Here is a 13985-nt window from a genome sequence, read left to right as displayed (position 1 = left end):
CTGGGGTAAGAATTCCAAAGGCTAACAACTCTCTCAGAAGAAATTTCTCCTCGCCTCAATCTTAAATGGGAGACCACTTACTTTTAAACTGTTACCCCGAGTTCTAAATTCCCCCACAAGGGGACACATCCTCTCAGCATCTACCCTGTCAAGCCTCCTCAGAATCTTAGATGTTTCAATAAGATCACCTCTCATCCTTCTAAACTCTAATGAAAATAAGCCCAGCCTGCTCAACCTTTTCTCATAAGACAAGCCTTTCATCCGAGGAATCAAGCCAAGTGAACCTCTTTGAACGTAGTACGCAAGGTGCAGTATCACCAATGTCCTGTACATTTGCAGCAAGACTCCTCCATTTCTATACTCAATCCCCCTTGCAATAAACATCAACATTCCATTTGTCTTCCTTGACTACTTGCTGTACCTGTGTGCTGATTTTATAGTTCAGGTACAAGAACACCCAGATCCCTCTGTCCCACAGTATTCTGCTGTCTCACTCCGTTTAATTAATATTCCGCTGGTCTATTTTTCCTGCCAAAGTGGACAATCTCATATCTGCCCACATTATACTTTATCTGCCAACTTTTTGTCTACCTCAGGAACCTATCTATATTCCCTTAAAATTGTATGCATCCTCCTCAACAATTTGCCAGTCCTTGAGCCAATTTATCGCCACTTAAGGATCTCTTCTCGCTCCATCACAATTTTTTGCTGCAGGGGGCAGAGACCATTGCCACATTTGAAATTCGACAGGGCTATTGGAGGGAATGGGGATAACATCTGTTAATGCGATCCCTGGAGATCCCCCCCCAAACACACATGATATTTCCCACCCGGGCCTGTGAACTCTGCCCTACCTCACTGGGGCCTGGTTCTACTGAACCTCCTCATCTGGCTTGAGCAAAGATCTCCATCCCGGTGGCATTGTTGGGACCATTTGATTCGTGGCAGCTCTTGGAGGCAGGATTTCCTCCCCAGATAGGAATGGAAGTCTAGTCCTGGGCCAGTTAAGGCCCACCCAAGCTGGGAGTCAACCCACTGGAGCTGGGTGGATTTGCCACTGAATCTCTTTGTGGCCGGGAATTCTGGCGCAATGTAGAATCCTGTGCCATGTCGCTGGATTGCCAGTTTAAGTCTCTGAATTACGAGTTCCAGTACAAATCCACTGTGCTACAGTACCTGTGATCAACTACACCTGACATTTAAATTGAGTTTTTCTGCATATCTGATTTTACTGGTTCTCATTTATGTGGCTAGAAAGTAAAGAAAAATAAATAAATAAATACGTGTTAAAAACGGTCAGCCTCATGCCACCTGGAAGAATATGTTTCTTGCTACTTATTCTCACTGCCATTATTCCCATTAAACTGACCATTGGCTTCAGGTGAGAGAAAGCGCAAGAGCAAAGTCAATGGCCAATGCGTTGAAGCATATGATGTCCATATTAAAAGATTGCTTCTTGATACATGAAAAAAATGCAGCTTTGCTCAGTGATAACTCAAAAGGTTGGATTTTAGACAGCACAGTGGTCTCCCACACATCCCCACTGCTAACAAGTTGGTAGTTAATGGAGGAGCCCATCACAACGCTGCCAACTACGTTGCAGCAACTTAATAGTGGGAACACTGTTGACTGCCTTACACCAAGACTTCAGCCCCTATCTCGGGAAGAAGTCCCGTCATAGAGAGATGCTGGCTTCTGGTTGCCCAAAAGCTCTGCTGTCACAGGTTTGTGCGGTGGCCACTTCTAGGATTTACAACCATTCTCTGAAGAACCATAGACTGCTAGTTAAATCCGGGATATCGCGGGAGTCAGACTGGCAGAGACTAGGGGGACGGATTTGAGAGACTGGATGGGGTTGGCAGTGGAAGGATTAAAGACGTACAACCTGGGGGGAGGGGGGCTCAGATGGGCACAGGGACCGATAAAGGATGATCACCCCTTTGCCCAACACCAGCGTGCGGAACTAAAACTGCCAGGATTCCCAACTGCCATGAACCTCCCCTTGTCACCTGTAAAATAGTGGCGGGGACAGGATGAAGTCCTTAAGTGATCTTTAATTGGCACTTAAGGGCCCCGACAGACCTGAAGGTGGGCAGCGATCCAACACCTCCACTGCTCTCCCCATGTTGGGACGAGCTGGTAGCAACATACACACCACAGCCCCCCATGCCCAGTTCCCATTTCAAACCTGCAGCGGGGACGGGCATAAAATCTAGCCCAAAGTTTGATTAGTCCAAAATAACATTGTCAGTATGAAATATACTTACGTTATTGGAACCCACAGCATTGTGGTGGACTCCTCCAAGAACTACCAACTTGTTAGCAATGAAATGAGTAATCATGAGCTAATAACCATAGGTTATATTGCAAAGAGAAAATGTATGGTTTGGACAACGTGGTAAGTGCCAAACAGATGATGTTTGAGGTGTACAAGATGATAAGGAGGATTGACAAAGTAGACATGGAGAGGATGTTTCCTCTTGCAGGGCAATCTAGAACAAGAGGTCATAGTTTTAGAATAAGGGGTCGCAGATTTAAAACAGGGATGAGGAGAATTTAACTTCTCTCAAAGGGTCGCGATTCTGTGGAATTCACTACCCCAAAGTGTGGTGAATGCTGGGTCATTGAGTAAATTTAAGGAAGAGGTGGACAGATTTTTAATTGGTAAGAGTTTGAAGGACAATGGAAAATGGGCAGGTAAGTGGAGTTGAGGCCAAGATGAGATCAGCCATGGTCGTATTAAATAGCAGAGCAGGTGCGAGGTGCTAATTTGCTTACTTCTACTCCTAGTTCTTATGATGCTGTTTAAAATTCTCCAAAGAGTTTTTGTAGCTTTGCATAGCAACTTATTGTCAAAGTCTGAAACAAGTCCTAACTTTTTCTCGTGTGTTTAAAGAGTAACTAATGGGTAAATAGAGCAACTTCATGTATTGCAATGTAGGTATTGCAGAGGTATCTGCACTTTTAGAGGAGCAGGGAAAATTAGACAGCAACTTACAAATTTCCACATTTTACTGTATGCATAGGGACATGCAAAGTTACTGTCCATTTTATATTATAATAATGGTGAACACCAACAGCCTCTTAGTAATTCTTACTGCAAGAAACGAGCTAATACTTTTCTCCAACATGCTCCTTGCCAACTCAAAGGAGTAATTTAAATGAAAAGATTACAATTTATATTATTCAGGGAAGCAATATATTGTTTATAACTTAAACAAATTGGGTTATTGATATGCTGTATATATAGATAAACCTTTTTCTCTTATACCCAGTGAATTCATGTTCTTCTTACCCATGATGTGTATTCTTTCATTTGGTGTTGGTTGCTATGAGAACCACTTGCATGGCCTCTCCAAAAGCAGTCCTGACATAGCTGGTAATTGTGACACTGCTGGCAACGATATCGAAAACCCATCATGCTCTCACTGTGGCAATAGGAACACTCAACAGGGTGGAAGACTGCATAGATGGAATACACAAAAACATTTAGACTATTTTTACTTTGTGCAGTTAATACAGCTTTTAATCATTTTTTATTTTACATATTTACTGGATATTTATACATGTAGTTTGATCAAAGAGTATATTTATTCTCTAAAGCAGCAGTCTTCAAATTGTGTTACGAAGGTGATTCCCTACAAATCTTGACACTCAACACCACATACAAATTGATGTTCCCAACACAAGAATGAGAAAGACAGTGGAGTAGTGGTAATGTCACTGATCTAGTAATCCAGCTGCCTAGGCTAATCCTCTGGTGACACGGGTTCAAATCCCACCACACCAGCTGGTTGAATTTAAATTCTATTAATAAAATCTGGAATTGAAAGCTAGTCTCAGTAATGGTAACCATGAGATTACCATCAATTGTTATAACCCATCTGGTTCACTAATATCCTTTACGGAAGGAAATTTACCATCCTCATCTTGTCAGGCCAAAATGTGACTTCAGACCCATAGCAATGTGGTTGACTCATAAATGCCTTCTGAAATGGCCTAACAAGTCAATCAGTTCAAGGCCAATTAAGAATACACAACAAATGCCGGCCTGGCCAGTGATGCCCATATCCCATCAAAGAATAAATTTTTAAAAGTTACTCAGATAACCGATCCTGTCACTTCGAGAAAGATTATTTTAAAAAACATATGTAGCTCAAGCTGCAGGGATATGTGCCTGCATGTGCTATGAGACATTTTCCTGTGGTCCAAGATATTCTGAAAATATATTCTGTGTCATGCTGCAATGTAGGAAACTGGGTTCTCAACAGACACAAGACTACAATTCTCAGGTATCAAGATGGGCCAAATCTAGAGCCCGTTGGTAATCCAGAAGCATTAAGGCCAAGATAAAGCTGAAAAAGAAAGCTTATGGCAGTTACAAAAAAATATTTAATACTGTAGAAAACCTAGAGGAGTAAAGAAAGTATGAAAACGATGGCAAATAAAATCAAAGAAAATCCTAAGTTGTTTTACCGATACGATAAGAGCAAGAGAATATCTAAGGAAAAGGGAAGGCCTATCAGAAATGTACATGGTAACTTGTGCATTGATTCAGAAGAAATGGACATGGTTCTCAATGAGTACTTTGTCTCTGTTTTCACTAAGGAGGGGGATGAGTATAAGTTTATATATTTATTAATGTCACAAGTAGGCTTACATTTACACTGCTGTTGTGAAACACATAATGATACAGACATTCTAGTTAAAAAGAAGTGTGAAATACAAGATACAATAAACATAGTGAGAGGAAGTACTGAAGGGACTGGCATCCATGAAGGTGGATAAATCACCAAGGCCAGGTGGATTGCATCCCAGGCTGCTGAAGGAAGCCAGGGAGGAAATAGCAGATGCTCTGAGGATCATTTTCCAAACCTCACTCGATACAGGTGAGGTGCCAGATAAATTGGAGGTCTGTGAACGTTGTACCATTATTTAAAAAGGGTGTGAGGTATAGGCCAGAAAACTGTAGGCTGCTCAGTCTGACTTCAGTGGTAGGCAAATTATTGGAAACAATTCTGAGCGGCAGTATAAACTGTCACTTAGAAAGGCCTGGATTGATTAGGGATAGTTAGCATGTTTTAAAAAAAATGAAGATTGTGTCTTAATAACTTAATAGAATTTTTTGAGAAAGCGACATGGAGTATTGATGAGGGCAGTGCAGTGGATATTGTCTACATGGATTTCAGTAAAGCATTTGATAACATCCCACAAGGCACACTGGTCAGAAAATTGAAATCTCATGGGATACAGGGGAAGATGGCCAATTGGATCCAAATTTGGCTCAATGGCAGGAAACAAAGGGTAATGGTCAGTGGATGTTTTTGTGAATGAAAAACAGTTTTTAGTGGTGTTCCACTGCTCACAGTGTTGGGGCACTGGAATACAGTGTATATATTAATGATTTAGACTCAATAATGTGAGTGGCATGATTGGAAAATTTGCAGATGACACAAAAATTGGCTGTGTAGTTGATAGTGAAGAGGATAGCTGTTGACTCCAGAATGATATCAATCATTTGGTTGAGAGGGCAAATGGAATTATATCTGGAAAACTGTGAGGTAATGCATTTGGAGTGGGCAAACAAAGCAAGGGAAACTCAATGAAGGGGAAAATATTGAGAGGGGTTTTGAAAGTGACAGACTTTGGAGTGCATATCCCTAGATCCTTGAAGGTGGCAAGAAGAGTGGACAAGGTAGTCAAGAAAACATATGGAATGCTTTCCTTTATCAGGTAAAGTATTGAATACAAAGTGGAAATGGAATGCTGGTTGGGCCACAGCTGGAGTTTTGTGTACAGTTCTGGTCACCACGTTATATGAAGGCATAATTCCTCTGGAGAGTGTGCAGAGGAGATTTACGATAATATTGTTAGGGTTTGAAAATTGCAGCTATGAGGTGAGATTGGAAAGGCTAGAATAGAGGATAAGAGGTGACCTCATTGAGGTATACAAAATTATAAGGGGTCTAGTTAGGGTAGACAAAAAAGACTTGTTTCCCCTCGCTGAGGGATCAATTACCAAGGTGCATAGATTTAAGGTGATTGACAGAAGGATCAGAGAGGACATAAGGAAATCTTTTTCACCCAAAGGGTGGTGAGCATTTGGAATTCACTGCCTGAATTGGTGGATGAGGCTGAACTCAACTCATTTAAAAAGGTGCCTGGATCTTCATCTAAAGTGCTGTAACCTGCAGGGCTACGGGCCAGGTGCTGAAGAGTGGGATTAAAATGAGCACCTATTTTCTATTTTGGCCAGTGCAGACACAGTAGGTTGAATGGCCTCTTTCTGCACCATAACCTTTCTATGGTTCTGTAGGTGAGAACATGATTTTCATAAATTAAGTTCTTGAATATATTTCAGATGAACAATGCACAATATTCACTCAAACAACAAAATCTAGTTTTAGAATTGACTCAAAGTGACAGTTGAAAGCTTGGAGAGCTGAGTTGTCAATGGAAGCATGAAATGGCCTGAATGCTGGTGCGAGCTCACATTGTATTCTTTAACTAACGTGGCTTTCTCATGGACATGCTTGACCATTGAACTTTACAATACAGATCATGTTTTTTTTTAATCATCTTAATCTCTTCACGTATGCTTATGACTTTTGAACTTTCCAACCATCTGTCCTTCAATACACCTATCTCACTGCTTTGGATTAAAATGTTAGAAGCAGATTTCAGTTATCAGATATTGGCCATTGATGTAGGTGTACAATCCTTTCAGCAAGTCTATATTAGAGGTCTAAAGGTCAGGGGGTCATAAACCACATGTTCCAAATAGGCATTCCTCCTGCAATTTGCCAGTTCCTAAAATACTGCACCGCTCAGGCACTAAACCAGTCAGCCGCATCACCCAACTCCATCATGTCTCCATTCATCTGTTGCCAAAACCTTCATCGATTCCTTTGTTATCTCTAGGCTTGACTATTCCAGCATGCTCCTGGTTAATTTTCTATGTTGTATGTTATGGGCGACACGGTGGCAGAGTGGTTAGCACTGCTGCCTCACAGTGCCAGGGGACCCGGGTTCAATTCACAGCTTGAGTCAATGTCTGTATGGAGTCTGCACATTCTCCCCGTGTTTGCGTGGGTTTCCTCTGGGTGCTCCGTTTTCCTCCCACAGTCCAAAGATGTGCGGGTTAGGTGCATTGACCATGCTAAATTCTCCCTTAGTGTCTCAGGATGTGTAGGTTAGGGGGACTAGTGGGGTAAATATGAGGGGTTATGGGGATGGGACCTGGGTGAGATTGTGGTCAGTGCAGACTCGATGGGCTGAATGGCCTCCTTCTGCATTGTAGGGTTTCTATGTTTGGTCTCCATAACCTTGAGATCATCCAAATCTCTATTGCATGTGCCCAATTCACTAAGTCCCATTCACCTATCAGCCTGTTGCTTGTTGACCTACACTGGTTTCTGGTTTTGCAATGCCTCAATTTTAAAATTCTCACCCTTTTTTTCAAATTTCTCTGTGGTTTTACTTCTCCCTATCTCGGTGATCTCCTCCAGCCCTAATCCAGCACTCTGACCTCCAAGATCTCTGCACTTCGCCTATTCTGGACTCTGGAGCACCCCCATTTTAATTTCTTCATCATTGGTGGCTGTGCCTTCAAATTCTGGAATTCTCTCCCTAAACCTCAATGCCTCTTTTCTCCTTTAAACCTACCTCTTTGTCCAAGTTTTGGTCATATGTCTTAATAACTCTACGTGGCTCAAATTTTGTTTCATAGCATCCTTGAAAGCTTCTCGGGATGTGTTACTACAAACTTGGTAAATTTCCATTGTGGATCTGAACTTGCACTCTGTAAAGAAGTCCAAGATGTCTTTTCTGCATGCAAGCAGAAATCCAAGTTATTTTTAAACTAATTTACCTGAGACATTATGATTGGTCTGAGTTGCTGTGAGCTAGGATGCGTGCTCCTGCTCACTTTTCGCTGAATTCTACCAGCAAGTGCAATGGGAGGAATTGGGATGAGGACAAGAAGGGGCTTTAAGCCTCCCAAGAGTTCACTATCTAATGTTCACACAGGAAGATTGGCCGATTAGTTGAGGCATGAGGGGGCCCCCACTGTTTGTAAAAGCTGTATGCCCAGGGTTACCTTTAGAAGGGAAGGGAAAATATTTTTTAAAAACATAGCAAATAGGCAAGATGGAACTGGATGGTTTATAACTTACCATTTTCAACATTTGCTAGGCGATGCATGAGTGGCAACCAGACAAGACATTGTGGTGGAGGATCAGACATCAATGTGTCCAGAAAATTGTTCAATGTCACCTTTTTCTGTAAAACACAAAATAAAAATTGGCACCTTCCAACTGAAAAGACTCGTAAACATTCAAGTGTTTTTTGAGAACTCAAATAGCATTGAAAACTTGTGCTACTCTTAAATTTCTAGTGAAGCTTAAAAATCCAAATTAAACGATGTCCTTGTTCGATTCAACATGTTTTTCCTTGGCATAAAAAATAGAAAAATTCAGCAGGTCTGGCTGTATCTATGGAGAGAGAAACAAAATTAACGTTTCAAGTTTAATATGGCCCTCCTTCGGTTCTGAAGCAGTCACATTGGACTCGAAATGTGATCCATTCCTGGCTGAATAAATTTTTAAAATTAAATTTAGATATAATTTAAATGAGATTAGTGAGCCTGGAACGTTATTGTCCGGACTCACTTGCCTCTGTGGCCACAGAGGTTCTCTCCGACAGGAATCACAGCTGGTCCCCAGCAACGGGGACCAGCTGTGATGGCCTCACCGGTAGAACAGGAAGCCATTGAGCTCCCGCGGGCAGGGCCAGACCGATCAGTAGCGGGGTGAGGGGGACCTGCTGCCACCCTGCGGATCTGCGATTGGTGGGGAAGGCGACAGGTCAATCAGTCCTGGCCAGTGGTTTGGGGGTGTTATAGGTCTTGGACCCCTATGGTAGCTGTGGCTTCAGACCATGGTGGCTGGCTGAGAGAGGCAGAGGCTGAGACTGAGTGACAGGTCTCTCAGTTCTCAGAGCAGAGGGACCCGCGCATGCACAATTGCACCATCTGCTGCTATCAGCCAGCGTTCGGGAGATTTAACCCCAGTCCCCTTCCTCTACAGGCGAGAAACGATTTTTGCTGTTTTTTCATGCAGTGAGTTTTGGGCTCACCCAAAAAATGATCAGAAACTTCCGTTTTCACGCTCGTTTTGGACTTACGTTTTCATAAGATCGCCCCCTCCCGTAACTTGTACTTTTTTTACAAAATGTGGATGAACAGCGTCACAGGACTACTGATCAGCTTTAAACAACATAATTTTTAAAATTAAACATGAAAAGACTGACTATAATGCAACACTCCTTCACTCCCTCATCTTCAAAGTGTACACAGATTTTAAGGATAAAGCTGGTTACGGAGTATATCTTATCCTATAATGTTCACAGTAAACATACAATCCCTGCAACCAAACAGGCCAACTCTGTTCAGACAACCCCACTCTGAAACCATGTGGTAAAACCACAGAAATCCTACTGTGCAGAAGGAGGCCAAAAGGCACATTGAGTCTGTCCCGACCCTCTGAAAGAGCATTCTACCTAGGCCCACTCCCTCCCACCCTATCATGGCCAATCTGCTTCAGCTGCGCATCTTTGGCCTGTGGGAGGAAACTGGGGCACCTGGAGGAAACCTACGCAGATACACAGTCACGCAAGGCCAGAATCGAACCTAGGTCCCTGGCACTGTAAGGCAATAATACCAAACACTGTGCTACCATGTCGCCCAGGACAGATGTCACCCAATCGGACTTCTGTGGATTTCTCTTCAAATTCCCCTAAACCGATTGTCACACAAGGATTTCTAAATTCCACTCCCAAAAAACATGCTTTAGAATCTTCTTACAAACGATGCTTTCCCTCCAGGATTTCCAACTCTCATTTTAGCATTCCTTTGTCTTTATTAGCCACGCGCTTTCAAACTTTCATACAATCTCTCGGTACTCAGTCCCTAACCAAATAATAGTGCTCCAAAAACTGGAAGAAGGATACCAACATTACGATTGTTTCAGATATCTGGCTTTTCTCCAGACAATTTCGCTCTTTCTGCCCTTTCCAGGCCTACCTTTAAATTCAGCGAACAGTACCTTGCTCAAATTCCAGTTCCTGTTTTCCTTTTTACTTTAATTTTCCTGGAAACTTCTCTTCATTCTCTAGTTTCTAGAGCCAACTGTCCTTTAGTTTCCTTGGGATTTGCTTTCTTGCCCATTACTCCATTTATGTGCTTCTGGCAAAGCAGAGAGCTTTTCTCTCTCACTCTAAGCTCCAACTGCTATATGGGTAGGATTTTGATTTTGACAGGACTTCCAATTTAGCTTTCAGAATCTGCTGACCTTATGACTTATTTTGCAGCTGTGTTTAGTCAGTATAGTCCTCCTATATGCTGACAAGCTGGCTCATTAATGGCTGATCCAGAATCGCACCCGCTTTTACCCTCTGCCAATGGTGTACTGGAGGTATCAGCAGATTGATTCTCAACCTGCTTGGCCAAGACACTTTTGGTGGCCAGTAAGTCCTGACGTGTGACTTGAATCCGGAGCTTAGAGACAGAGGTCCTACCCACTGAGATACATAACCTTCGTGCTTTATGAATTTGATAGAGACTAAAACCTTTTACAAATGTCATGCTGAATATTAAATTACTTCCCCATTGATATACCTGCATAATTGTAAATAACTGTCTAAACTTTTACTACGAGTTGGAACAAACTGCCAATGTCCTCAAAAGGACTAGTACTCAGCCTAATACAAAACAAATCATGACAGTGGTAAAAGAGCCAACACAAATCCACTGCCTCATTGTTTCCACACAATCTGCCAATTACAAGACCTTTTTTAAACATAGGAAGTTATAAAGATGTTGAATAAAATTTATTTGAAGAAAATGCCAAATTGGCTAAGCAACTCACTTCCCACAATTTATGTTCAAGGATATACTTGGGATTTGCTCTATTTCCATTAGGAATGAAAAGAGATTGAATTACCCAGCAGTTTTCCGTTGCTATAACCTTATTAGGAAAAGTTTTGTTTGCAAAATTATTTTATTTTTTAAAACTCTCAAACAGTGTTGCTCATGTTGAGGTAGAGACTATGTTGTTTACACTTCCTCTCCCCACTTATCTTTCCTATTTATTGCCTTCTCCTGTCTTCCTCTTCAACACCCTTCATTTTCCTTTTCTCCATCCTCTCTTCTCTCTCCCTACATTCACTTTATTCCCACATTTAAGAGCATAAGAACATAAGAACTAGGAGCAGGAGTTGGCCATCTGGCCCCTCGAGTCTGCTCTGCCATTCAATAAGATCATGGCTGATCTTTTTGTGGACTCAGCTCCACTTACCCGCCTGTTCACTATAACCCTTGATTCCTTTACTGTTCAAAAATTTATCTATTCTTGCCTTAAAAACATTGCTTCACTGGGCAGGGAATTCCATAGAGTCACGACTCTTTGGGTGAAGAAGTTTCTCTTCAACTCAGTCCTAAATCTGCTCCCCCTTATTTTGAGGCCATGCTCCCTAGTTCCAGTTTCACCTGCCAGTGGAAACAACCTCCCTGCTTCTATCTTATCTCTTCAATTTCTTCCACCCTTCTTCTCACATCTTCCTTTCTCATCTCTATTATCCATCCACCTCACATCTCCCTTTCCTCTCTCACTTCCTTACCCCTCTTCCACTATCTCCTCCCACGTCTTAGCTCGTTATAAGCAGAGTGCCCCAAGAAGGATTAGAAGATGATCGACAAAGAGCCAGTATTAGAAAATGGAATGAATAAAACTCTTTTGCGCCCTCCACCCAGCGCTGTTACATAAAACCTGCTGGGTGCTGCAGGAGAGAAAGCTTTCTATTGAGTTCTATCATTCACCTGGAGCCGCACAAAGCAGAAAAGGCCCAGAAACTCAGGAAAATGGCGTAAAAACATGTATTTTTTCCCATGTATTGCAGCTTTTCCATTGAAATAAAGGTGGACAATGAGAAAAATGTACCTGGAAATTCAACCTCAATACATACATCTCATTTCCAGCAATTACACCTTATACTAGACTAAAACGTTTGGATTTTTAAAAACTCACCTGTTGGGAGAAGCATGACCTGGATGCCTGTTCTGTGTACCCAAAGGAAGGACCTTCAAATACTGCCGTCGGTAATTTCAGCACCTCCCGCAGAAACTGGTCAAACTTCACATAGATCATTATCCCGTTAGAGTCTGATATTTGAGAGAAGATATCTGAAGGACAATATATGGGGGAAGACAAGCGCACCGTTACTAGTTTTGCAAATACAGTACGAAAAAGTAGCTTTTGCTGAATTGGTTATGCCTTTCAACTACCTGATTCAAAAGAAACGTTGAACATAGATCAGATACACGGTGTCCAGCATGAACAGTAGCTGTGCTTCATTTACACTGGTCCAAATTTTGCTATGGTAATACCTGTCAGTCTTCTCCATCGTTACCCCACTGAAACTGACAGCAAATATGCAGAATACATGGAAATCCATAAGCTGCTGACAATGAGCCTTTGCTCCTCCAAAGTATGCGCTGTATTGATTCTATCAGGTTACCATCTCACTTGCAATCATGAATTGCCATTCTAATGTTGTTAGTTCCGCCTAAGTCTCCTCCCCCTGGTCTGGGTATAAAGGCGGTGGCTCCTCCCCCTTGCCCTCAGTTCAGACCAGATTACCGACAGGGATGGCTCCAAGTTCTTGCTAATAAAAGCCTATTTGTCTTGCTCACAACTAGTCTTGACTCGATTGATAGTGCATCACATGTGTAGAACAGAACCTGCATTTGACAGGACCAGAGAAGACCGTTAGTGTTCAATGGTTTGATTGACCTCTGCTTCATATGTTAGTTTCCTGATCGATGTAACTGTACTTGATTGCTTGTATCTGTGGGTGGAGTTGCAGAGTTAATTAAACAGAGAAGTTTCCAGGAACCGGAGTTCTAGCTGATGTCATGAGCGAGATTTTCTATGATATCGGCAAAGTCCAATGTCAGGCAGGAAAAGTGGCGTTGAGGCTGCCAACAACAATGGTGGCTTTTTATGCCATATAGTGTGGAACTTAGCAGAAAAAGAGGCAGTCAGATGTTCCACAATGTATTGTTGTTATGCAACCTCTGATTTGACCACCCTGCAATCAACTCAGTGTTTTGATGGCCCGGGCACCGTTTCCAAAGGCCACCGCACAGCGAGGACACCAGGAAACATTCTTCATCCAGGTGCACCCCGGCACCTCCTGGCATCACCTTCTCCTCCAAGAGCTGTGTTTACCTCTGAGCTTCCCCCTCGACAGGTGCACACCTTCTGAGACCAGTAATGCACCGTGCCATTCTGACATCACACTGCCATGGATACTTTTTGATATGGGCAGAGATGGTTTACTGGATTAAAACCACCAATGTTAAAAGTCTGCCAACACACAACATCTAGGATCACGCATGAAATATAACCACTTGAACAAGGTACAAGAGGGCTGTGGACACCTCTACAACAGCACTTCAGCAAAAGACAACCTCTTCAGGAAAATAGAGATGAAGAGAGAAAAGACAGAAAGGAAACTCGACATTGGAAATGATAACATTATGGGTCTGAATATTAAAAATTTCTTATTTTCCTATTTCCAGTGAATATATAAACCTTCAAATGCTGCAGACAAAATTAGTTCGTAGGTTCTACCCATTAGTATGACAAATTCTGCATTTCATGGGTTATGTTGGTTATCACAAGACAATCTTGCTTTCATGTTTCAACTGCATTCCATACTGGATTATTACAAATCTATCATACCTCTTATTTCTATCCTCTATCTTTGCAGGCGTAGCTTTCAACTTTGGCAGACAAAGATCTGACATTATCAGATCAGCTGCCCATTATACACCCTTTATCTTTCAAATCTCCGAGTCCTCTGCTGCAAAGGGCAGCTGGTTTCCAGCCTGCCTTAGATCCCTGCTGCATCAATTCAGCTTCCAT

The 13985-nt window shown here is 42.2% G+C and overlaps 1 protein-coding gene across 19 annotated transcripts in view; it reads right to left on the bottom strand.

The window, feature by feature from the left end:
* dtna (dystrobrevin, alpha) overlaps nucleotides 1-13985 on the bottom strand; it is a 268122-nt gene that overhangs the window by 104763 nt on the left and 149374 nt on the right. For all 19 annotated transcript variants that reach the window (XM_078216104.1, XM_078216118.1, XM_078216109.1 and 16 more), the window contains 3 exons: nucleotides 12084-12238; nucleotides 8175-8280; nucleotides 3296-3462 (listed from right to left, as the gene is read on the bottom strand). In XM_078216104.1, coding sequence (XP_078072230.1) covers nucleotides 3296-3462; nucleotides 8175-8280; nucleotides 12084-12238 — 428 coding nt within the window. The remainder of the gene's footprint in view (nucleotides 1-3295; nucleotides 3463-8174; nucleotides 8281-12083; nucleotides 12239-13985) is intronic.

Source organism: Mustelus asterias, chromosome 7 (assembly GCF_964213995.1).
Source record: "Mustelus asterias chromosome 7, sMusAst1.hap1.1, whole genome shotgun sequence".
In the NCBI taxonomy this organism is placed as follows: Eukaryota; Metazoa; Chordata; class Chondrichthyes; order Carcharhiniformes; family Triakidae; genus Mustelus; species Mustelus asterias.
This window is presented reverse-complemented; position numbering and strand designations above follow the sequence as displayed.